The sequence below is a fragment of the Molossus molossus genome, unplaced genomic scaffold, assembly GCF_014108415.1.
Source record: "Molossus molossus isolate mMolMol1 unplaced genomic scaffold, mMolMol1.p scaffold_m16_p_1, whole genome shotgun sequence".
NCBI lineage: Eukaryota > Metazoa > Chordata > Mammalia > Chiroptera > Molossidae > Molossus > Molossus molossus.
In genome coordinates this window covers 3,485,843-3,508,637 of record NW_023425344.1, presented here as the reverse complement: position 1 = coordinate 3,508,637, position 22,795 = coordinate 3,485,843, and the positions used below count along the sequence as shown (strand labels likewise).

Genomic DNA, 22,795 nt, shown 5'->3' with positions numbered 1-22,795 from the left:
AGGTGGCCCCTTCAAAAGACTAAACATAGCAAAGTTATACATTGAAGAGACAATTAACCAGAAAGTTAAGAGCAGTGATTCGTTTTGCTACTTTAAGAAATCACTTGGCTCATCTTTCTCCACCTGAGAATTCAGAAGCTGCTATAACCCCTATAGCTGTGATTGCAGGGGGATTGCATGCTGGAAGCTGGGATGCTGTCTGAGGATCCTGTTATCTTAAATTTTTAAATATTTTAGATGATTTGATTTTCAGTGGAATGGACCTTTATTTAGAAGGGTCTGCCTCTGTTTTAACTTTATAAGGAATTATAATAAATTAAAATAAAATGCAAAAAAAATACAGAGGCAATTTGGAGATTTGTGAAAACTATCTTTTTATTGTTGTTATTGTTGATCCTCACCTAAGGATATTTTTCCATTGATTTTTAGATAGAATGGAAGGGAGGGAGGGAGAAAAAGAGAGAGAGAGCGAGGGAGAGAGAAAGAGAAAGGGAGAAAGGAACATTGTGAGAGAGACACATCGATTGGTTGCCTCCAGCACGACCCCCACCAGGGCCAGAGATCCTGCTCTTGAGGTGAATCGAACCCATGACCCTTCGGTTCTTGGGCCGGTGCTCCAACCACGGAGGCAAACTGGCCAGGGCTAGCAGAGCTATCTTGATACTTCTCTGCACAGAGTCCCTCTTTTATTCAAAACCGTTGCCCATTTTATTTGTACCCCTGCCTGATGCTCTGGGGCAAGGGAATCCGGCAGGTTCCTGCTGGCCTCTCCCTCCCCTCGTCGGTCAGACAGACATTGACTGCGTTGGTTCGTTCGCTCCAGATGCAACGTGAAGGTGGGGCCCTCTCAGGCTCACCCCAAGGAGCTCATGCTCTGTAGAAGGGATGGACTCACAAACCAAACACAAGTGTTTCCGGGTGGGCATGCGGCAAGTAAATACCAGGCACGGTGGCGTTCTGTGGTTCTGTCTTTGTACATGTCTCTAGACAGTAGAAGGACCTCAGGCCACGCCGGGGGTGAAGCAGCCTTAACAAGCGTGCAGTCTGTAGTTGAACCCTAATGGCTGACGATGCCGTAGTGGGCTCCCTGGCCCTTGGAGGAGATGTGCCACGCGTGCACTCGGCGCTCAGCCAGGGGCTTTTCTTCCAGAGCTCTTCCACATCTGTCTCGGCCGGGCCAAGGAGCGGTGGCGGTCCTTCAGCACGGGCGGCTCCGAAGCGGAGAATGAAGGTAAGCCGGCGCCGGGCTGGCGGGCTGCTTTGTCCCCGCTGGCAGGAAGGGTGCGTACGCGAGGCAGCGTTTGGTGCGAATTGACAAAAAGCTTCATGGAAAAGGGTTTGCGTTTTTAACCCTCACCTGAGCATCTATTTTCATTGATTTTGAGAGAGAGAGAAACATTGATTGGTTGCCTCCAGTATGTGCCCTGGCCAGGGATTGAACTCACAACCCTTTTAGTGTACAGGATAATGCTCCAACCAACTGCGCCACCTGGCCAGGGCTGGAAAACGGATTTTTTAGAGCAAACAAAGTGAAGAAGAAACCTCCATAAGAAAGAGAACATACCAGGTCCTTCGAGGTGTTTGTGTCGGTACACACTGAGAGCTGGTCGGAATCACTGTCGATTCTGTCATCCCCACGCACGAGCCGCAGCGGCCTGGCCTCTGGAGGAACATTGGAGTGGCTTCCGAAGACACGGGCCACGCGTGTTCGCTACGTTACGCTTTAGAATCACCCTAACACACAAGAAGGACACTTCTGTGGGTTAAGTGGGATCTTTTTTACTGATCCTTTTTTATACTATCTGGGTGATATTAAAATTAAAAAATATAGAAACCAAGTTATTCATGAACACTTGTTAGCAATCGTACACGAATGCCACACCTCGCGCACATTCTAGGTTCACACCGTTGCTGAGTTAGACCGAATACTGACTCTCGTTCTCCGCCCGCAGTCAGTGTGTCCCCTCGCCTGCTCGCACTGCTTCCACGACTGTCGACACAGGGTGCCAGCCAGGGGGCTTCTCTCAGGGTCCAGAAAGCACCTGACGACGGTCTAGCGGTAGACAGTGCTGTGTGGATTCACTCCTAAAGTGGGAAACTCTACCAACTGCTTGTTTGAGTTGTAATAGGTCTGTGTGCATCTGGACTTCTTGTTTCACTCCTGGGAAACTCAGCGCCTTTGGATGACCCCGCATGCTGCCTCTGACAGGTGTCCTGACTCTTGGTCTTTTGGTAGATGCCGGGTTTTCAGCAGCAGACAGAGAAGCCAGTCTGGAGCTTATTAAACTGGACATTTCTAGAACATTCCCTAACCTCTGCATTTTCCAGCAGGTAGGTGGTGGTGATGTGTTGCTTTCAAGCATGTTTGTCTAAAATGCACAGATGTCAAACTGCCTACATTGTAATCAAGTTTGAAAAGTTCTTGGGTTTTTCAGGTGAGGGGCAGCAAGGGGAGGGAGCGTCTAATATCAGTGCATTTAGACTTTAGAAAATAAGAGTAACTGATCTTCCCGACAAGTATTCAACGTGGCCGCAGCTATGCCTCTGAGGGCAGCTCTGTCCTTTCCAAGTGTGTGTCAGAGCCCTCTGGAGGGCCGAGAAGGCCATGTGCGGCCCCATCTCTCGGTGCATCCCTAGGGGCTGCTTCTGTTGTCAAGACTACGCCCTGCCGTGTGCCCCAGCCTGGAAGAAAGGGAGATCCTTGGCAGCCTTGAGAGTCATTGGGGTGGGGTTTCTGAGCAGGTGGACCAGCTGGGACACCACTGGGCACTGAGTCCAGCCATGGAGACAGGATGGAATGGTCTCTTTTGGGTGGCAGTACAGAGAAAAGTGGCATTTCCCCTGGGCCTCTGAGTTCAGTACAGGGCACAGGGCTGCCAGTAGCAGGTTTTGGAGTCATCAGGGCAGAGGTGTCTGAAGACCTTCGGCCAGCAGACATTAACCTGGGGGTCTTGTTTGACCCCCCCCCCCAACTTATCCAATTAATGTATGATGGTTTTTGCCAGCTCTGCCTCCAAAATATCTCTGAGTCTGTCCCTTCTCTGTTCTCACTGCATTTATTTAGTACGGATTCTCATCTTTTGTGGATCACTGCTCCTGGCTTCTACACATCTCTCCTGACCTCCTCCACCTCTGTCCAATGACCTCATGGCCTCCACCATAACCTTGGCGTGCCCAGGCTGACTCTGTCGTGCCCATGTTTCTAGCACCAGACCTCCTAGCCCTAGGAAGCCAGGAGAGGGTGGTGGAATAAATTAGAGCAGCTCAGTTAAGTGGCTGGCCGCTTAGAATGAGGCAGGACATGAGAGGTTGGACACTTGGGCTTTGCAAAATGTGAGTGTGTTCCAGGCACTCTGACAGCACCAAGTGAAGGTTCACTGTCCTGGTGGTACAGTGTGGGAGGGGGCAGGAGTAGTGTCCCTGGGGAAGCAGCTCTTAGGCTGTGCTCGGGCTAAGTTTGAATGACAGTCTGCCTGAGTATGGAAGACATTCCAGGCAGAAGGACGAGAATGGAAGCATCAAACCACTGATGGGTCAGGGAATCCCCAGTTCCATTGGGAGAAGCTTGCCAGAGGGATGAACAGAGACGATGCAGTTCAGTTCCCTGGACTCTCCTTACTACTGGCTCCTCTCTGCTCTGGAGGAAGAGTGGAAGGGCAGTCGGCACCAGGACGGTCCTGAGGTTGCTGACACGCTGTGCATTTGGCCTTGGGGTGGATATAACCTGGTGACAGCTGGGGAGGCCACCAGTCCTCAGGTGGGCATTTGGCGCTGCCACTGAGGGCCCCCCCCCCCCCAGTCCTGGATGTCGTCCTCTTTACTCTCCAATTGCTATTTTCTTCTTTGCCCCTCTGTTCTGGAAGTGTCTGTCTTTATGTCGGACTGGGATGGCTTGGGCCATGGCGCCCTTTTGTAAGCCACATGCAGCCAGCTGTACTTCCTGGTGAGTCAGCGTGCACTCTTTATCCTTGTGTTAACTAGGCACACGGAAGGTGTGCACAGCGTATTTGATCTGGACTGAGCCAGCCCTTTTACCCTGTGCTCAGACACGCTGCCATCAGTGTGAGGCACCCGCTTCCTTCTGTGCTCAGCAGGAGAACCGTAACACCTAAATGTTTAGAATGAGTTACAGGAACAAAAGGGAATCTTGGAGGGATGGGAGAGTTGGGAGGATGTTTGGAATAAAATGGAGGCTGTTAGGACTTAGATTTAGAGGGCATTTCTTGAACCTGTCATATCAAAAAGCAGAAGAAATAAAGGCAGTGATCGTCAGGGTGGGGGCACAACTGGAAGACAGAGTCAGGACAACAGTTAGCACTGCCCTGCTTTGGAGAACTCTGCAGGGGAATACAGTTATACAGCAGGAGCCAAATGAAGGGCATTTTCTGGTGAGGTGCTTAGACCCACCAGCTTTCTCTGAGCAGCTTGGTAGGTTGGCTGCAGACGTGCTTGCCAGCTGGATCGGTAGTTCGTTTAAGTTACGTAATACACATAGAGCTGCTGGCATGTGCTTGGCACCTAGCTCCTCCGCACACAGCGGGTGATGGCGGCGGTGGCGGCACAGAGGTTGTCCTGAGCACTAACAAGACTTCTGCATGTGTCCTTTTGCTGTGTTCATCCTTCCAGGGTGGCCCGTATCATGACATGTTGCACAGTATTTTGGGCGCTTATACTTGTTACCGACCGGATGTGGGCTATGTAAGTGAACTTTTCAATATTTTATAATGTTTATACATTTTAAAAAGAAAGTCAGAATATTGCCCAGAACGTCTTAGCTGCAGATGTCAGGTCATGAATGCTTCATTTTTGCTGAGTATGAGAAGCCTCACGGGCAGTGAGTTCCTGTTTCCTTGTAAAGAAACTGAGCGGACACAGCTGCTCATGGCACTCATCACATTGCAGTTTGATTTGATTTTTGTTTTTTGCATGTGATTTTTTTCACCAGTAAATGAAGAAAAGCCTTTAGCAGTAACCATTTTAAAACTGTGCCGCTGCTGTCTGTGGCTTAGCAGATGTGCGTGCGTGGGTCCCGGTGCACCACGCTGTTAGACGCACATCTCTGCGGCTTAGCAGATGTGCGCGCGCGGGTCCCGGCGCACCACGCTGTTAGACGCACATCTCTGCGGCTTAGCAGATGTGCGCGCGCGGGTCCCGGCGCACCAGCTGTTAGACGCACATCTCTGCGGCTTAGCAGATGTGCGCGCGTGGGTCCCGGCGCACCAGCTGTTAGACGCACATCTCTGCGGCTTAGCAGATGTGCGCGCGCGGGTCCCGGCGCACCAGCTGTTAGACGCACATCTCTGCGGCTTAGCAGATGTGCGCGCGTGGGTCCCGGCGCACCAGCTGTTAGACGCACATCTCTGCGGCTTAGCAGATGTGCGCGCGTGGGTCCCGGCGCACCATGCTGTTAGACGCACATCTTTGTGGCACCAGGCAGCTGCGTTCTGAGGACAGTGTCTCAGGTGGCAGATGCATGGGGGGCAGTCAATGTGGTGTTCCATGTGGACTTGGGGGGAACAGACAAGGCAGCTGATGTGGCAGAGCAGTGCCTCCTGGTAAGAGCAGGTCAGGATCGAGCCTTTCAGCTCAGCTTTGGGGGGCTTTTAACATGAGGGCATTTTGGTTCCTCATCGTGAAATGAAAGAGCTGTTCTGCCGTGTAGGCTGCTGTGAGTTTAACACCTCTTCTCTCCTTCCTTCAGGTTCAGGGCATGTCCTTTATAGCCGCAGTGTTGATCTTGAACTTAGATACTGCAGATGCCTTCATTGCTTTTTCTAATCTTTTGAATAAACCCTGTCAAATGGCATTTTTCCGAGTGGACCATGGCCTTGTGAGTATCCCTGGTATGGTGTCTTCACACAGCAAGAATTGCCCAATCAGCCTGTCTTTTCAGTGCAAAAGGATACATTTTCCCTCTACTAAGAGGGGTTTAGAACAAGTAGCACTGTAGAGGTGGAGGGCATTTTGGGCATTGTATTGAATTTTAACTGAAAACACATGGTTAAAAGCTATATGTATGAATTTCTGAATACAGTTTTTCAGAAAGCATTCTGAAAGTATATTCTCCCCATGGGGTGGGGGTGGCTCCTGCACGCGCGCACACGCATGCACACGTGTACACACACACACACACACACACACACACTTTGTGTGGAGAGCAGTCTCCATGCTGGGGTCTGCGCCTAGAACCTGGCGCAGTGGAGCTAGCCTGCTGCTCACCGTCACGTTGGGACCCTGCTTCCTGCAGGGTGCTCGTCCATGGGACAGACACGTTTCAGGGCAGCTCCTTTTGGACGAAGGCAGCCGTGTGCTCAGTACACTCCCGTGGGCACTGGATAAATGGAGGGTTTCATTTATTCAGTTCCAGCTTTGTGCTAACATTTGGTTGCCCAGGGAGGCCCCGAACATGCTGCCGGAGGTGGGTCCTCTGCTTGGCCCAGATGGGGAGGTGAGGCTCAGAGGGGATGTGACCTGTGTGTAGTCTGGGGAGGTGAGGCTCAGAGGGGATGTGACCTGTCTGTAGTCAGGACACACAGCGGGTAAGGGGAAGAGCCAAGGTCCACCCATTCTGCTTCCTAAGCCCCTGTTCTTTCTGTAGGCCAGAGGGTGGACGCTAGCTTAACAAATCCATCTGCTTTTAAGTTAGCATTTTGTTGATTTGCTGACTGCTGGCTGATAACTGTCACCAGTACTTCCAGCTGGGGCTAGTCTTCTCTAAGGTCTTAAGGACTCCTGATCATTTCTTGCTCAGGCAGTACATACATTTTTTAAAACAAGTATTTTAAAACTGCTGCTAAGTGGGTGGCTGTTAGGGGAAGTATAAATTGGTCGAATACTTTTGGAAGAAATTTGGTATTAAGTGTCAGCGGTGAATGGTGCTGGTATGTAATTCTGCTTGTAAGACTCTAAGAAAGTCAAAGTGTGAACAAAGTATTATACATGCACAAAGATGGTTGTCACACAAGTATTTATAATTCTTTAATAATTTAAATTCATATTTCAGTGTGAAAGTGAAAACCGTTAAAAATGGGGCTTAGGGGAATACAGAATGGTTCATTAAAATCTGGTAATAGATTCAGTGCAATAGCCATATTTGCAAAGAATTGTTCTATAGAAAAGTATTTAAGATAAAATGCTAATTTTTTCAAAAGCATGTACAATAGAATATAGACTGTAATGGTTCCCATATTTAACTAAAAGAAGCACGCCATGGCATTAATGGTGTTTATGGAGGATCTTCATCTGTTTCTGTACCTAAGTTTTCTACAGTGATTTACGGATACTACTTTAATAGTCAGGGGAAAATGTTCATATATCATAAAATGATTTATATCTAAATATCTCCTAATTTTGGAGATAAGACCCCAGCTTCTCTGACAACATATGATAAAAACTATTCTTAATAATTTTAGCCTAATTATTATGGAAAAATCATAGATTTGTAACATTGCATGGGACCTTCGTTTATAGCAGGGTCTCTTAGTAGTCGCAGTGTTGACATCTGGGGCCGGATGGCTGTGGTGGGGGCTGTCCTCTGGCCTCTACTCGATAGATGCCAATAGCACTTCCCCCCCGAGCTGTGACATCCAAAAATGTCCTCAGACATTGCCAAAGGTCCCCTGGGAGGCAGAGTCCCTGTTGGGACCCTCTGGTAGCAGCAGGACCACTCATCAAGACGAGCAGGCAGCGCCCGAGGGCTGCCACCAGCCCATGAGCATTCAGCTAGTGCGCGTGGGGCAGAGCTGGCCTCCGCCTCTCACTCCATGCGCTTTACACCAGCTGCAGCTGCTCTTTCCCACCGCTCCCGCCCTGTGCATTTGGGTGTCCTGCAGACCCCGTAAGCATTTGCAGAGCTGTGCTGGTAAAACACAGGCTAGGCCGGCTAGCTCCTCCTGGAGTGTTGCCTTCCACACAGCGCTCTGAAGCCGGAGCAGGGGTAGCAGCGTCCGTTCCGCTGGGAGTGCCGGGGCTGGGTGTGAGGCGTGCCGTCTAGCAGGTCCTTCCAGCCAGTTAACTCCCTCCTGGTTCCTAGGAGAGAGATGAGCTGTCCTCCTCAGGACAGACACGGGTCAGATCCCAGCCACACGCTGATGTGACCTTATTGGCAAGTTATGTAACTTCTCTGGGTTTCAGTTTCTTACCTGTGAACTGAAGGAATAACAAGGTGTAGCTAGTGGTGTTACTGTGAAGAGCAGTGAGTATGTTTACAGGCGCACTTGGAGCTATGGCGGCTTAGTTCCCGACCCCCGCAGTAAAGCGGCACCTCAACCAGGCGAGTCGAAGAATTCTGGTTTCCCAGGGCATTTAAACTGATGCCTTCGCTGTGCTGCCGTCGGCTAAGTGTGCAGTAACGTGTCTACAGCAGTGTGCACACCTGCACTAAAGAATACTTCATTGCTAAAAATCGCTAGCTGTCCTCCGAACCTGCTGGGAAATGGCACTGATAGACTTGCTCGGCACAGGCTTGCCACCGACTGCCAATCTGTAAAGCGAAGTGGGTGCAGTTAAGTGGGGTGTGCCTGTGTTAGAAATGGCCCGTGTGCACCCGCCACCAGTCCCCCATCAGAATGTGTTGTTCGCAGTTACATGAGGAGAAAATGACTGGATCCTAATGGTGTAACCATATTGACTTGTTTTGTAGATTAGAAACATGTGCTGATAATTAGTATATTAGTGTATGTCACCTTCTCTCTCCAGATGCTGACTTATTTTGCTGCATTTGAGGTATTCTTTGAAGAAAATTTGCCGAAATTATTTGCTCATTTCAAGAAAAACAACTTAACTCCAGACATCTACCTAATTGATTGGTAAGTCTGCATTTTTATGTTCGCAGAGTGTTTTCTCATTTCCCACCCCCTTTTCCATGGTTCTCACGGCCAGTTTCCTTCAGGGCTCAGCTGCCCCCTGCCCTGCCCCACCGCCCCACATGCCAGCTGACTGTTTTCCGAGCTCCGGCCACAGTCATCCGCTGGCACTGTTAGCTCCTCTTTGGTACTGTCTGTGACCCCAAGTGGTCCTTCCGCACTCCTTCAGGGGCGGCGTGGTCTCGGGCCCGGGTGCTTTCAGAGTGCCATTTATCCATCGTTAAACGAGATGTCACCAAGCACCAGGTCTGCCATGCCGGGCTCTCGGCTGGGATCCAGAATCAGTGCTGAGCAAGACAGAACTCGCCTGTCCGGAGCTCCTGTCTAGAGGGGGACACGTGCCTGTGGACAGCTGTACAGCATGATAAGTGCTCTCTCTGAAGCAAGGGGGGAAGGACAGAACCCCTGAACCCAGGCTTAAGGGTCAGAGTGCACAGGGGTAACCTATGAGCCCGAGTCAAGGCCCAAAGGGAGCATGTGGTGTTCCAGAATGCGCAGGGCTGTAGCAGGTGCCCTGGCAATGTTGGGGCCTAAAGTGAAGGGTGGAGGGTGGCAGGCAAGAGGTCGGGCAGCTAGGTCCCGGTGCATCTTGGATGCCACACTAAGAACCTTGGGCAAGATTTCAGGGGTTACAGGAAGTGGTTAAAGGCTTTTGATTGGGGTGAAGATGAAGATGGATTATATCCAGTAGTGAGTTTTAGGTTACTTGGGAGACAGGGAAACCTGGAGGCAGAGAAAATTAAGAGAAAAAGACCCGGGCTTGAGCTGAGGCTGCAAAGTGAGCGGGGAGCGGGGAGTGGGGAGAGGAGAGCGGTGGTGCCCACGAGTGTTCGGTAGATATGCAAGAGACAGCTGAGAACCACCATCTGTTCTCCAGTGCCCCGCTGGTGAGAGGCTGGCAGGTGCCACCCGCTGAGCTTAGAAACACAGCAGGGCCAGGTTTGGCAGGGTGGTCAATGGATTTGGTTTTGGGCACTGTGATTCCAAGGCTCTTGTTGAACACCTAAGTAGACATACAGCAGGCAGTTCCGGAGGGTTCTAGGTGGACCAGTGGGCCAGGCAGCTCCTCGTACATTGGTGAATGGGGTGTCTAAGGGAAGGGTGGAGCATCACCCCAGACAGCACGGGTCTGGGGGCCAGGTGAAAGGCTGGCAGTAGACTTTCAGAACAAAGTGAGCAGTGTCTCAGGCCATGGTGGACAGAAGGGGGTGGTTCTAAACCCAGTAGCCCGGCCTCAGCCACAGCCTCCCCTGTCACTTGCCTGGTGGCATTGGTGAGGCACTTACCTCTCTGAGCCTGTTTCCTCATCTGTCAGCCTTCATGACGAACCTCACAGGGCATTGTAAGTGGCCACCCCTAGCCCCCGGCTTCCGTAAGGGGCTCTGCAGAAGCAAAGCAGCTGTCACTCAACCAGAAAGGCCCACTTAGGCCTCAGCACTAAGTTGCACGGTCAGCCTAAAACTCTGGGAACAGGGTGGATCTCTTTTTTTTGCTTACCTTCTTCAGGAGGAAAAATGCTTACTTCTAGGTCAAGTCTGAATATCACCTGAAACGAGGCTCGGTCCTTAAGTAAAGCGGACTCACCTGCACCCTTGGGCACAAGCCTTTGGATTTGTGGCGTTTGATGCCTCTGTCCGAAACCCTGAGACTGTTCTGACTCCACTGAGTTCTTGCTGGGGACGAGGTTTGAGGGTTGAGGCTTGTAGCTGAAGCCACAAGTCCTGGTGTTATTGGGGATAGTACACATCAGGCCATGAAGTGGCCACTGGTGGGGATGCTGGGCTGGCCTGTCTGGCTGCGCTGCTGCAGTGCCTGCCTTGAGGGGCACCTTCATTTAACTAAGGACTTCACACCAGGACACCCAGCTCTACATAGACTGCTCCTCCGCACCCCATCGGAGCACCCACACTGTTAATTTACTGCGAACCCTGACCTTGCGGATTCCTGGGGGAGAGCATTAGGAGAGGATTCAGACAGGACCAGAGCCCTCAGCTCTTCCTTATCTGTGTCACTCCCCCAAGTTAGGGTTTCAGGCTACAGCTGAGGTGTAAAAATCACTGTGCTGGAGTAGTGTCTTCCAAACTTTTTCACCCTGACTTGTAAAAGGAAATGATTTTTTTTTAATCCTCACTCGAGGACATCTTTGCATTTATCTTCAGAGCAGGAAGGAGAGAGGAAGAGAGAGAGAGAAACATCGATGTGAAAGAGACACATCGAGGGGCTGCCACCCACACAACCCCAACTGGGGCCGGGGCCAAACTGCAACTGAGGTACATGCCCTTAGCAGGAACTGAACCCAGGTCTCTCTGGACCACAGGCCGACGCTCTAACCGCTGAGCCAAACCGACCAGGGCAGGATATAACTTTGTAAAAATTTATGTTGAAAGTATTACAGACGTCCCTCCTCTTTTCCCCCCTTGACACCCTCCTCCCCTGTCCCGCATCCCCTGCCTTCACTGCACTGTTGTCTGTGTCCATTGGTTGTGCATATATGCATATCAGTTCTTTGGTTTATCTATTCCCGCCCCCATTCCCCTTCCCTCTGAGGTTTGTCAGTATGTTCTCTAATTTCATGTCTCTGGATCTGTTTTGTTCATCAGTTTAACTTTTTTGTTAGATTCCACAAATATGTGAGATCATTTGGTATTTGTCTTTCTCTTACTGGCTTATTTCACTTAACATAATACTCTCCAGGTCCCTCCATGTTGTCTCAGAGGGTAAGAGATCTTTCTTTCTTACAGCTGCATAGTACTCCATTGTGTACATGTACCACAGCTTTTTTGTCCACTCACCTACTGATGGACACTGGGGCTGTTTCCAGATCTTAGCTATTGTAAATAGCACTGCTGTGAACATAGGGGTTCATGTATTCTTTCTGATTGGTGTTTCAGGCTTCTTAGGATATATTCTAAGAAATGGGATCACTGGGTCAAACAGCAATTCTGTTTTTAATTTAAAAAGCATTATTTTTTCTTCATTGATTTTTAGAGAGGAAGGAAGAGGGAGAGAGAGACAGAAACATCTATGAGAGAGAATATCGATTGGCTGCCTCCTGCTTGCCCCCCACTGGGGATCAGGCACAGAACCTGGGCATGTGCCCTGACCAGGAGTCGAACTGGCGACCTCTTGGTGCACAGGTTGACGGTCAACCACTGAGCCACACTGGCCGGGCCATTTTTAACTTTTTGAGGAAACACCATACTGTTTTCCATAGTGGCTACATCAGTCTGCATTCTCACCACAGTGTACCACATCCTCGCCAGCACTTGTTTGATGGCAAAAAGAAATAATTTTGTGTTGTGACGCGGTGTCCAGCTGTGTGTGCAGAAACTCCATGTCAAAAGGCCTGAAACCAGTTTCACAAAGCAGTTTCCAGGCTCCGCTGTGTGTGAAGCACTGTGCACGCTCCTGTTCTGCTCTGTGTGCACTAGAAGTGCTGGTGGCCGTCCTGTGTGCAAGTGTTGTGCTGGAGGGACAGCTGTCGGTCTGCTCCGGCCTGAAGAGGGTTGTAACTGAATGGGGCAAAGGCCCAGGTACCCACGTTCATGGCTGAGTGCTCTCACACGTAACTGCGTTTACCCTTCAGAACAGCCCCTTGGGGTGAACTGTGACACCTGCTATACAGAGGAGGCCATTGAGGCTGCGAGGCAGAGCAGCCTGCCCCGGGTCCGATGCGAGCTGAAGGGCACAGCTGGCTCCAGAGCTCGTGCGCGTCCCCACGAGTCCCTTTCTGAGGGAGTCTGTCATGAGGAGCATGATGTGACGGGGGTCCCCGGCTCAGGCTCTGGAGGTGGCGGCAGCGCTGACAGTGCTCCTGGGGAGTGTGATGCGTGGGCCGGGGCTGGTGCTGGCCCTTCAGAGGCCGCATGGACGTGCCTGCTTCACCAGAGACGGTGGTGTGACTGCCCTCGTCACAGCTGGGTTTTCATCTCCATGCGGTCTGGAACGGTCAAGCATTTGAAAGCTGCTGGTAGTGAGTGGTTGTCTAGTGATAGGGAGAGAGAGAGGGAGCCGAGGCACAGCCGAGCAGTTCTGCTGCAGGAGGGGCAAAGAAATCCTCACTGCTCGGTGGTTTGGCTCAGTGGTTGGAGCATCAGCCCAGTTGGAGCAGCGGCTCACGGACCAAAAAGTCTCTGGTTCAATTCCGGTCAGGGGCACATACCTTGGTTTCAGTTCCATCCCTGGCCCTAGTTCGGGTTGTGTGTGAGGCAACCAATCTCTCTCTCCCTCTCTCCCTCTCCCCCCCTCCCACCCACTCTATCTGAAGATAGATGGGAAAGTGTCCTCGGGTGAGGATTTAAAAAAGAAAGAAAAGAAATGCAGCTTGGAGAGTGTGGGGTAGAGGTCTCTGCCCTCCGTGCACTGGAGCGGGGACCAGGAGACAGAGCTCAGTGACTCTGGGTTCTTAGGGTGGCCCCGGGCGGGGAGCTGGGTGCTGAAAGCCTGCCCAGTCCTTCAGGCTCAGCAGGGGCGGGGAGAGGAGAGAGACTTGTGACGGGGTGTGTGAGATGCAGTGGAAACCCAGCCTGGCCCAGGTGAAATGTGAAGGAGTACATAGTGACCAGATGGAAATTTTTAAAAAAATCTTCTTTAAAAGGCACGTTTTGTTTAAGATAAAATGGCATTCAAGGCCTTGGAAACGCCATCTCTGTGCATGAGAATGTGAGTGACACCAGGCGTGGCACAGGGGCTTCCCTGCACGAGTTCGTGCTCACAGATCACTCGGTCTCACTGGCAGCTCAGTAGCGTTGGAGAGACAGTCACTCTCTGGCCCTGGGGTCCTTCCTCTGTGTGGCACCATCTGCACACAAACTCGCCATCCCTGAGCTCCGGTTAACTGGTGCATCTATTGTATGTCAGACTCTCAGACTTCACGTCTACAAACTCAGCGTTTGACCCTCTCATCCAAACTGGAGGCCCCTCATCTCCTTAAACGAACCCGTGCTTGGAACCGCTCAGCCAGTACCCTGCGTCCCTGAGCCCTTGCATTTCTCTGCGGTCAGTCCATTGCAGGGTCTGTCCACATTCTCTGGGCTTCCGGCTGCCCCCACTGCTGCCACCTTGCTCTGACTGGGCCTGGTTCAGCGGCTGCCCGGAGACCTGCATTTCCCGGCAGGCACTTCTCTGCAGTGCACGGCCCTCCTCTGGCCAGACCTCCAGTTTCCATGGCGTGGGAGTAAGGCCTGAAAGGCCCTGCCTGTGCCCAGCCCCTGCTCGCAGGGCTTGCTTCTCCATGTGTTCTTCCCTTTGCTGTTTTTGGCTTCAGCCTGGTGGCCTCCAGGTCTGCTTCTGCCTCAGCGCTCATGAACTTGGATGCTTTCCAGACCCTTCTCTTAGCTCGTGGCTTCCTCTTCAGGGCTTTACCCAGTTGTCACTCTTCAGTGATGTGTTCTTCCCTGACCATCCTGTTTACAAGTGTGTGTGTGTGTGTGTGTGTGTGTGTGTGCATGCATGTGCCTGTACATGTACTCACACCTGCCTCCTACCCCTGCTGGTGGTTAAATCCACACCTCCTCCTCCCCGGAGGACAGGGAATGGGGTTTGTTCGATGCTACTATGTATCCTTATCACCATAGAACAGTGACTAGCAGAAGCAGTCTTCAAAAAACTCTGCATGACTGGGCTGACCTGCCTAGCATCAGCAGGGCTCAGCTCAGGGGTTGGCTCACAGAGAGTGGCAACGCCTGTTGTTGAGAGGACTGAGCACGTGGGCTCTCGAGCTGTGACTACGAATTCTTGATCGTTCACATGTTGGCTACCTTTTGTAAAGTTCAGAATACCTCAGGTAGTGTACGGAGGCCCACACATACCTGAACTCAAGAATGTTATATTGAAATTTTTGTTGTTGTCATTCTCTCCATCTCTTCTTATAGCTACTCTGTTTTGTGATCGTTTTTCACTGGAGACTCTGCTTTTAAGACATGAGGGCTTGATTTCCAGGAATGAATGAATGGGAAGAGGTAGTACTACAGATTAGGTCAGTTCTGTTTTACTTTTTTAAAAATGAGCATGTTGCCCTGGCCGGTTTGGCTCAGCAGTTAGAGCATTATCCCAGTTTCGGTTCCCGTTAGGGGCACGTACCTCGGTTGCAGTTCGTCCCTGGCCCCTCTTGGGGTCATGTGGGTGGCAGCCAGTTGATGTGTCTCTCTCACATCAATGTTTTTTTCTCTCTCTTCCTCCCGCTCTATCTGAAGATAAATGCAAAAAATGTCCTCAGGTGAGGATAAAAAATAATAATAATAATAATTTAAAAATAAATAAAAGTAAGCACGTCCTCTAGATAGAATTGAGAATGTTCTCCAGATTGAGACTAGAAAGAAAAGACCTTCTGGCTTTCTTTAGCTGTTTGCTAGTCTGAGTAATGAAATCGTTTTCTGTTTTTGGAGTCAGAAGCTCAGGCGAAGGGGCACTTGTGACTTCCCAAGCCTGCGCGGTGTGCTTCCTGATGACCCTTGTGCAGTCTGGACCTTCGGCGTGGCTTTGGGGTCGGTGCAGTCTGGCTCCACCACCTCCTGGTGGCAGGACCTCGGTGTTCCCTGTTCCGTCGCCTGAGCCGAATGCACTCTGAGTCGTCCCGCCCTCCTTGACTCTTGCAGTGGTAAAGCGCTGACAGTCGTCGTCCGCGTGCTGTGTTGCACGCGCGAATGTTCCTCTGGGTCCTGGAGGAGAGGCTGTTTCTGGGCAGAGCACCCTGCAGAGTGTGGACTGAAGTGCATCCCGAGTTCACTGCAGACCGAGTCTGTGCTCACGAAACCTGTGCACAGACTTGCTAACACGGTGTAGTTTTCCTGGTGGAAGCTGTTACAGGGAAGTAAGAGTCCCACTGTTGAAGGCTTGAGGACCTTCCCTCCTGACCAAGGCAGCCCTGCAGTGTGGGCCCAGCACCCGAGCTCAGGTGGAGGCATGATTTTGCAGGAGGGATAGGGACTGTCCCCCACCAGTTGAGAGTCACCACTTCTAGGGAGTACCGGTACTGAAGAGAAGGTGGTGAGAAACACCACTCTGATATCTAAAGCAGATGGGAGTCTGTCCGCCATTTATTCATTCAGCAAAGATTGCCACATGCTGAGTGCTTCAGCTGGAGGTGAACGGGGCAGGGTCCCTACTCTGCCATCTCTGTGGGAAACCAGCAAACACCAGGCATTGTGATAAGCACCAGGGGAGAGGGGAGACCAGGCAGAAAGGAGCACCTGGTTGGGACTGGGGGGTCAGGGCACACCTTGGAGATGGTACCCGGGCTGAGTGTCGCAGAGAATCATTTTGCCAATGTCTCAGTTTGGACTTTCCTTGCTGTATGACAGGCAGGTTAGAAGTGGTCAAGGTTGATAGCACTTGATCACTCAGGATTGTATTTGTTTGGCAGTTTGCATTGTGATTATCACAATTTTTTAAAATCCTCACCTGAGGACATGCTTTCATTGATTTTAGAGAGAGAGGAAGGGAAAGAGAGAGAAACACTGATATGAGAGTGAAACATGGATCTGCTGCCCCTGCATGCACCCTGACCTGGGGATCAAAGATGAAACCTGGGTATGTGCCTTGACCTGGGATTGAACCTTCGACTGTTGGGAGTATGGGACGATGCCCAACCAACTGAGCCACACTGGCCAAGGCATGATTATCACATTTTTTAAAGGGAATACATATTCATATTTCATTTTTTCATCTGATGGTTTGCATTGTTAAGATCAGTTTCTTGTAATCCACAAATTTACTGGGAAAAATTTACTTTGTTCCTTTACTGACCCCTACTGGAAGGACAGTATACAGTACTCTTAACAAGTACATGTGTACACTGCATTGTAAATTTCTGCTTACTCTTTTGTCCCCCACTAGACTGCAGGCTTTCTCTGCCTTATTATTAACCTTGTATCCAGTGCCTACCAACAGAGTAAGCAGAAAGTAGGTGATTGATAAATATTTGTTGCGTGTAGAGGTGACCAGTATCAGTACCTGAGAAATGTACTATGTTTGAGATTCCATGTGGAAGCTGGTGGTGCTGTGTCCTGCCCTGTCCGCATGGCCTTCAGGATGGATGCAGGCCTTGTGCCTCTGCCCCCGCAGCCCCCACGTTTGTAACTGATTATGAAGGGAATTGACTGGGGAGCATTTGTGACAGAGTACACCTGAATTCAGAGTTACTTCTTTGTGCCACTCCAAATCTGAAGAACTCCCACTTCTTTTCCAGGATCTTTACTTTATACAGTAAATCTCTGCCCCTCGACCTGGCCTGTCGCATATGGGATGTGTTCTGCCGCGACGGGGAGGAGTTTCTGTTCCGCACGGCCCTGGGCATCCTGAAGCTGTTCGAGGACATCCTGACCAGGATGGACTTCATTCACATAGCCCAGTTCCTCACCAGGCTGCCCGACGACCTGCCCTCGGAGGAGTTTTTTGCTTCCATAGCTGCAATTCAGATGCACAGTCGAAACAAGAAGTGGGCTCAGGTAAGTGGATCTTGATCCCTCTTTTTCCCTTGGGGATGGGGCTCAGCAGTATAATTTAGGAGCCCCTTATTCAGAGAGCCCTTGGAGGAAACAGCCCTCTCCATGGTGGTTCATGCGCCGCAGACCTGGCATTGAGGCTTGGCTCTGCCAGGGGGTCTCGTGTAGTCATTTCCTCCTCGGGTCTCTGTCAGACGGAGGGCTGGGTGGGGAAAGCCACCCCCTCTGCAGTGCGCTGGGAGGTCAGGACTTCTGGTTTGTCATCATGCTGCTCTCCGCACAGTAGACAGCATTTTGTACACCAGCTCCTCCACCTTTTAAGAAAATGCCTGAGACAGAAAGTGAGGGGAACTAACACTCACCAAGCCCCACTCCTCCCATGGCTTCCCAGGACAAAGGTCTCCCCAGCTTCCCTGGGTATAACTGCCATCACTTTTCAGTCTGTGCAGTCTGATCTTCCTATCCATGCCTCTGGTGTTTCCCTGTGGCCTCCCCACACACACACCCTCACACCCATACACCCCACACACCCTTAACACCCTTACACCCCACACACCCTTACACCCCACACACCCTTACACCCCACACACACACCCTCACACCCATACACCCCACACACCCATACACCCCACACACCCTTACACCCCACACACCCTTACACCCCACACACCCATACACCCCGCACACCCATACACCCCGCACACCCTTACACCCCGCACACCCATACACCCCGCATACCCATACACCCCGCACACCCTTACACCCCACACACCCTTACACCCCACACACCCATACACCCCGCACACCCTTACACCCCGCACACCCTTACACCCCGCACACCCATACACCCCACACACCCTTACACCCCACACACACACCCTCACACCCATACACCCCACACACCCATACACCCCACACACCCTTACACCCCACACACCCTTACACCCCACACACCCATACACCCCGCATACCCATACACCCCACACACCCTTACACCCCACACACCCTTACACCCCGCACACCCATACACCCCGCATACCCATACACCCCGCACACCCTTACACCCCGCACACCCATACACCCCACACACCCTTACACCCCACACACACACCCTCACACCCATACACCCCACACACCCTTACACCCCACACACCCTTACACCCCGCACACCCATACACCCCGCATACCCATACACCCCGCACACCCTTACCCCCACACACCCTTACACACCCATACAGCCCCACACACCCATGCACCCCCACACACCCATACACCCATATACCCACACACCCATGCACCCCCACAACCCCACACACCCATACAGCCCCACACACCCATACACCCCCACACAACCCCATACACCCTCATACACACCCCCACACCCACACATACACATCCATACATAAGACACCCCCTCATCCCCACCCCCAAACACACAGAGGGAAAGAGTAAACATTTTGCTGCTTGCGCGTTAGCAACTAAGTAAAAATTATTGGTTAAAACGAGACCAGAGTTTATTGGACACTTTATAATGGGGCTGGTGACAGGAGTTAGCCTGATGGTAGGTGTGGGGTGAGCATCATGGCGTTTCATTCAGGCCCTGGCCCTGTGGAAACTGTGGTCCATGCACATTCCTCTTAAAGGCTGTGCTTGAGGTGAAGACCCAGTGAGCTTTACAAAACAAGTATGTGTTTATGTTTGGTTGGCAGTCCTGTTTGCTTATAGGTGAGGTGGGGGGCTTTTATTTCTTTATTGATTTTTAGAGAGAGTGGAAGGGAGAGGGAGAGGGAGAGAAATATTGGTGAGAGAGAACATCGATTGGCTGCCCCCAGCATGCTCCCCACTGGGGATTGGACCCACAACCTGGGCATCTGCCCTGACCTCAAATCGAACTGGTGACCTCTTGGTTCATGGGTTGATGCTCAATCACTGAGCTACACTGGCCAGGTCGGATGGGGAGTTTTTATCTACTATTGGTCCTCTGTGCAGCCTATTTGAAACCTACATAAAATAGTTCTGCTTTACTCCTTGAGGTTTGTAATTACAGCGGCCTAGTGCCTGGCCTGGCGGATTAGCACAGGTGCTCCAGGGCTTCCCTGGGCTTATAAATTAGACAAAGCTGGGTTTGAATCCATATGAGCTGTTCATCTTGGAGCAAGTCACATCTGTGGGCGCCGTCGCTCAGGTGCCTTACGAGGGGGCGTTCCCTTCCTGAACTTGTTGTGTGGAGTAAATAGGCACTGTGCAGGACATGCCTGGTGGGTGAGGGCTCTGCTTGACCTAGAGTGTTCAAGGACCGCAGCCAATGTTATTATCACCACTGTCGTTAGACAGTCAGCAGTGGAGTGTAATATTTAAAAAAATAAAGGTGTAAGCTGGAGCTGGAGCAGAGAGGAGGGAGCCCGTCCCTTTGGGAAAGCTCAGGAAGGAGAGGGAAGCCAGCTTCGGTGGTGGTGTGTACAGGGGCGGATGTGAGGAGAGCCCCGAGTCCATCTTTGTCGCACTGTGGCCGGCGGGACGTGGGTGGAGGACATCGGCCCAGAGGTGGCATGGTGGAACTCCATGGTGGAAAGGTGAGTCTGGGTGCAGGAGTCGAAGGTGGGCCTCAGGAGTGGCAGAAGCGGGAGGCAGAGTCGCCACGTGAGCCCCTCGGGATCGGTGCCCAGTGTGTGTCCCAGGTCACCCATAGACGTCTTCCCTGTGATCCCAGGTGCTGACTGCGGTGCAGAGGGACAGCCGGGAGATGGAGAAAGGAAGCCCGTCGCTCAGACACTGAGGCGGCAGGTGGACTCGCGCTCGGCCCGGAGCGAGCTCTGAGCGCACCTGTGTTATTGCGGCGGACACACTGGCAGCTGAGAACGGGCTGTTTTCACGTTCGGTTCCTGATACTGGAGTTGGCCTTAAACAAAACAAAACAAAACTCTTAAGGAATTAAACCAAGGCTTAGCCTTAAGAAGCTCAGTGGAATGATGACCTAGTGTTGACATGGCAACCATTGCATACTCTGCATAGTTTAAAAATAGGGCCGTGGCTCTCTCCCTTTACTCCACTAACGTTCATTAAATGCAAAGCTTTTATGTCAACTACTGGAAGGGACATCACAGTCTTTCTTAGCCGAGGTGCATGAGAAGTTATTTGTGAGATCTCAGAGTTGTTACTGGCCCATAGTTACCTATTTTGATAAGAAAGGGATTACTGATTTAGTTATCGAGATAATTTTTCCAGAAATGGAGGTTCAGTTATTAAAGCCCTCCTACCAAAGACGCATTAAAGGCAAACGAGTTCTCATGGACGCCCTGGGACTCGACCTGCCCTTGGGCTGATGTTTTACCATGTTGCCTTGACACAGTCACAGCACGAGGCTAAAGCTGCACGTGTGGGCCCAGGGGGAGCCCTGTGCTCCCAGAGCTTGCTCCCTATACCTGCTGGGCAGTGCAGGGAAGGTCGAGTAGGCAGAGGTGTGCACACAGAAGCCCTGGGACGCAGAAACAGCCCTAAAACCGACGGAGACAAGATGCAAACAGTCTCCTTTAAATCAAAGCAGACAGAACGAGGGTGTTAGACCTGCCCTGCTCATTTCTGTGCAGGCGCAGACAGCACAGGGGTGTGTGTGTGTGTGTGTTTGGGGGGCCTGCTCCTTTGCTCTGACAGAATGCTCCTCTGTCCTTGGTCACCTGAACAGCAGCATCAGCCCTGAGTGCCAGTGTTCCCCTCCTCATGCATTGGGCTTAAAGATAGACTATTGTGAGGACTGAGAAACGAGCCACACACATCCAGCGGCCCAGACAGTCTTGTCACAGTCTCAGTGCCCATACCATCAGCCTTTCCATTTTCGCTGGTCTCCCCAAGTTCATTAGCCCTTTTTTGTTCTAGATTTTCCTTAATGAATTTTGAGTACTTTGTATTAAGAACTTGATTATCCAAATTCAAATAAATAAATAGATTTTGCACAGAGCAGTCCAAAGGACCAGCACATCTCTATGGAAACAGATTCCCGTGTGATAACCCATTGGCATGTTGGTCTCTGGGCTGGTGGCATGGCCGGTTTCAGGGCACCGGCTGCTGTGCGGTGGTGCCGCACTGGGGTCTGGCACTCTCTGGCCCTTCTCAGCCACACTGCCCAGCCCCGGGAGTGCCCCGGGTTGGTCCTGTTTCTGATGTGGGGAGTGCCCTCAGCTCTGAGAGTGTCTAGCCTGCAGCTGGGAGACCTGGGGTGGAGGGCGAAGCCTGGCTGTGGGGTATTTTTATGGGTTTTCTGTGTCTGCCATGTTCGTTGCCAGTGCTCCCTGCTGCCAAGCCTGTGCTGTCCTCGTGCCCCCCACCCTGGCTCTGCTCTGTGTGTTTCCTTGGGATCACCTTTGTTCCCCAGCCTCCTTACTGCGTTCTCCAGGGAGGTCACAGCGCGTCGTGGAAACCACTTTCTGCCTCAGCCTTTAAATGCTGACTTGGCTGACCTCTGGGAGGGGGTCTTCCCTGAGAGCTCAGCACCTTCCAGACAGCCGGTCCCCGACACCACAGTGCTGAATGTAACCTGGACTGAGCCATGCCTTGCAGGTGTGCCCGTTTTGTTCCATGACATGGGCTTTTTGTTCCTGAAAGATGTACATCTTTTCTTACTGTCCATAAGGATGCTCCTTAAGTCGTGACAGAAAGTGGTGCAACCCGGGCGGCGTGCCGGCCTTAGAATGCATTTGTGCGTTCAGACCCAGCCCTTAGAGGTTTCTCGGTTCACACCTTGGGATAGCACCATTTACACTCAGTTTTAAACAGGACTCCATTCGTCCGAGTCCTTACCAGATCTCCAGTTCAGGGGCCCCGTGAGGTCTGGCTGGTTTGCTCTGTCCCCTCAGAGGCCAGAAGGTTCTCATCCTGCCCAGGGCCACGTGGCCCCTTTCCACGGAGGGCTGCTGGAGAGCACGGCTGTGCTGCTCGGGTGGCCGTGTCCACTGCGAAAACTGGCACCACACCCTCGGGGAGCCCGCACCTCCCACTCCCTGGGCCTGGACCTCAGTGCAGCCCTGGCCCCACCAGGCCTGGAATCTCATCTAAAAACGAGTTTCACTTAATTTAAACTATTCTTTTAAACTGCTCAGTTTTGACTATTTTAAATAGTTTGCTGATAGAAAAATCCTGATAACACTTGCTGCATATCATGTTTTAATTGCTGTACAGTTAACCTTTAATCTTGTTTAGTAAAGTGTATCAAATTAGGACTTTTTGAATTGTAAATATATGGTTTTATTAAATAAAAGTCATGTAAAATTGTTACTTTTATACACTGTAGTTTGGTTTAAAATGGAAGTTCTCACCGTGAAGTGTGGCAGATACTTGCCTGAGCGTTGTGCTCTTTCAGTATCTTAAACTGCACGTATCAGGGTCAGTGAAATCCAAAGGATGGCACAATCTTGGTAATTTGGTCAAGGGGTTTGAGAGTTTAGTGTGCCCCTTCCAAGCCGATGGGGAGCCCCGGACTAGCCGCCCCTCTCA

General features: G+C 51.4%; 1 protein-coding gene across 5 annotated transcripts in view; it reads left to right on the top strand.

Moving 5' to 3' along the window:
- Nucleotides 1-22,500, top strand: part of TBC1D14 (TBC1 domain family member 14) — a 91,846-nt gene extending 69,346 nt beyond the window's left edge. For 4 of the 5 annotated variants that reach the window (XM_036255069.1, XM_036255043.1, XM_036255061.1 and 1 more), the window contains 7 exons: nucleotides 1,151-1,231; nucleotides 2,237-2,331; nucleotides 4,627-4,698; nucleotides 5,702-5,830; nucleotides 8,698-8,807; nucleotides 17,053-17,311; nucleotides 20,019-22,500. In XM_036255069.1, the coding sequence (XP_036110962.1) occupies nucleotides 1,151-1,231; nucleotides 2,237-2,331; nucleotides 4,627-4,698; nucleotides 5,702-5,830; nucleotides 8,698-8,807; nucleotides 17,053-17,311; nucleotides 20,019-20,084 (812 nt within the window). In that variant the 3' untranslated portion in view covers nucleotides 20,085-22,500. The remainder of the gene's footprint in view (nucleotides 1-1,150; nucleotides 1,232-2,236; nucleotides 2,332-4,626; nucleotides 4,699-5,701; nucleotides 5,831-8,697; nucleotides 8,808-17,052; nucleotides 17,312-20,018) is intronic. The other variant, XM_036255036.1, reaches the window with a different exon arrangement.
- Nucleotides 22,501-22,795: the final 295 nt, after the last annotated feature.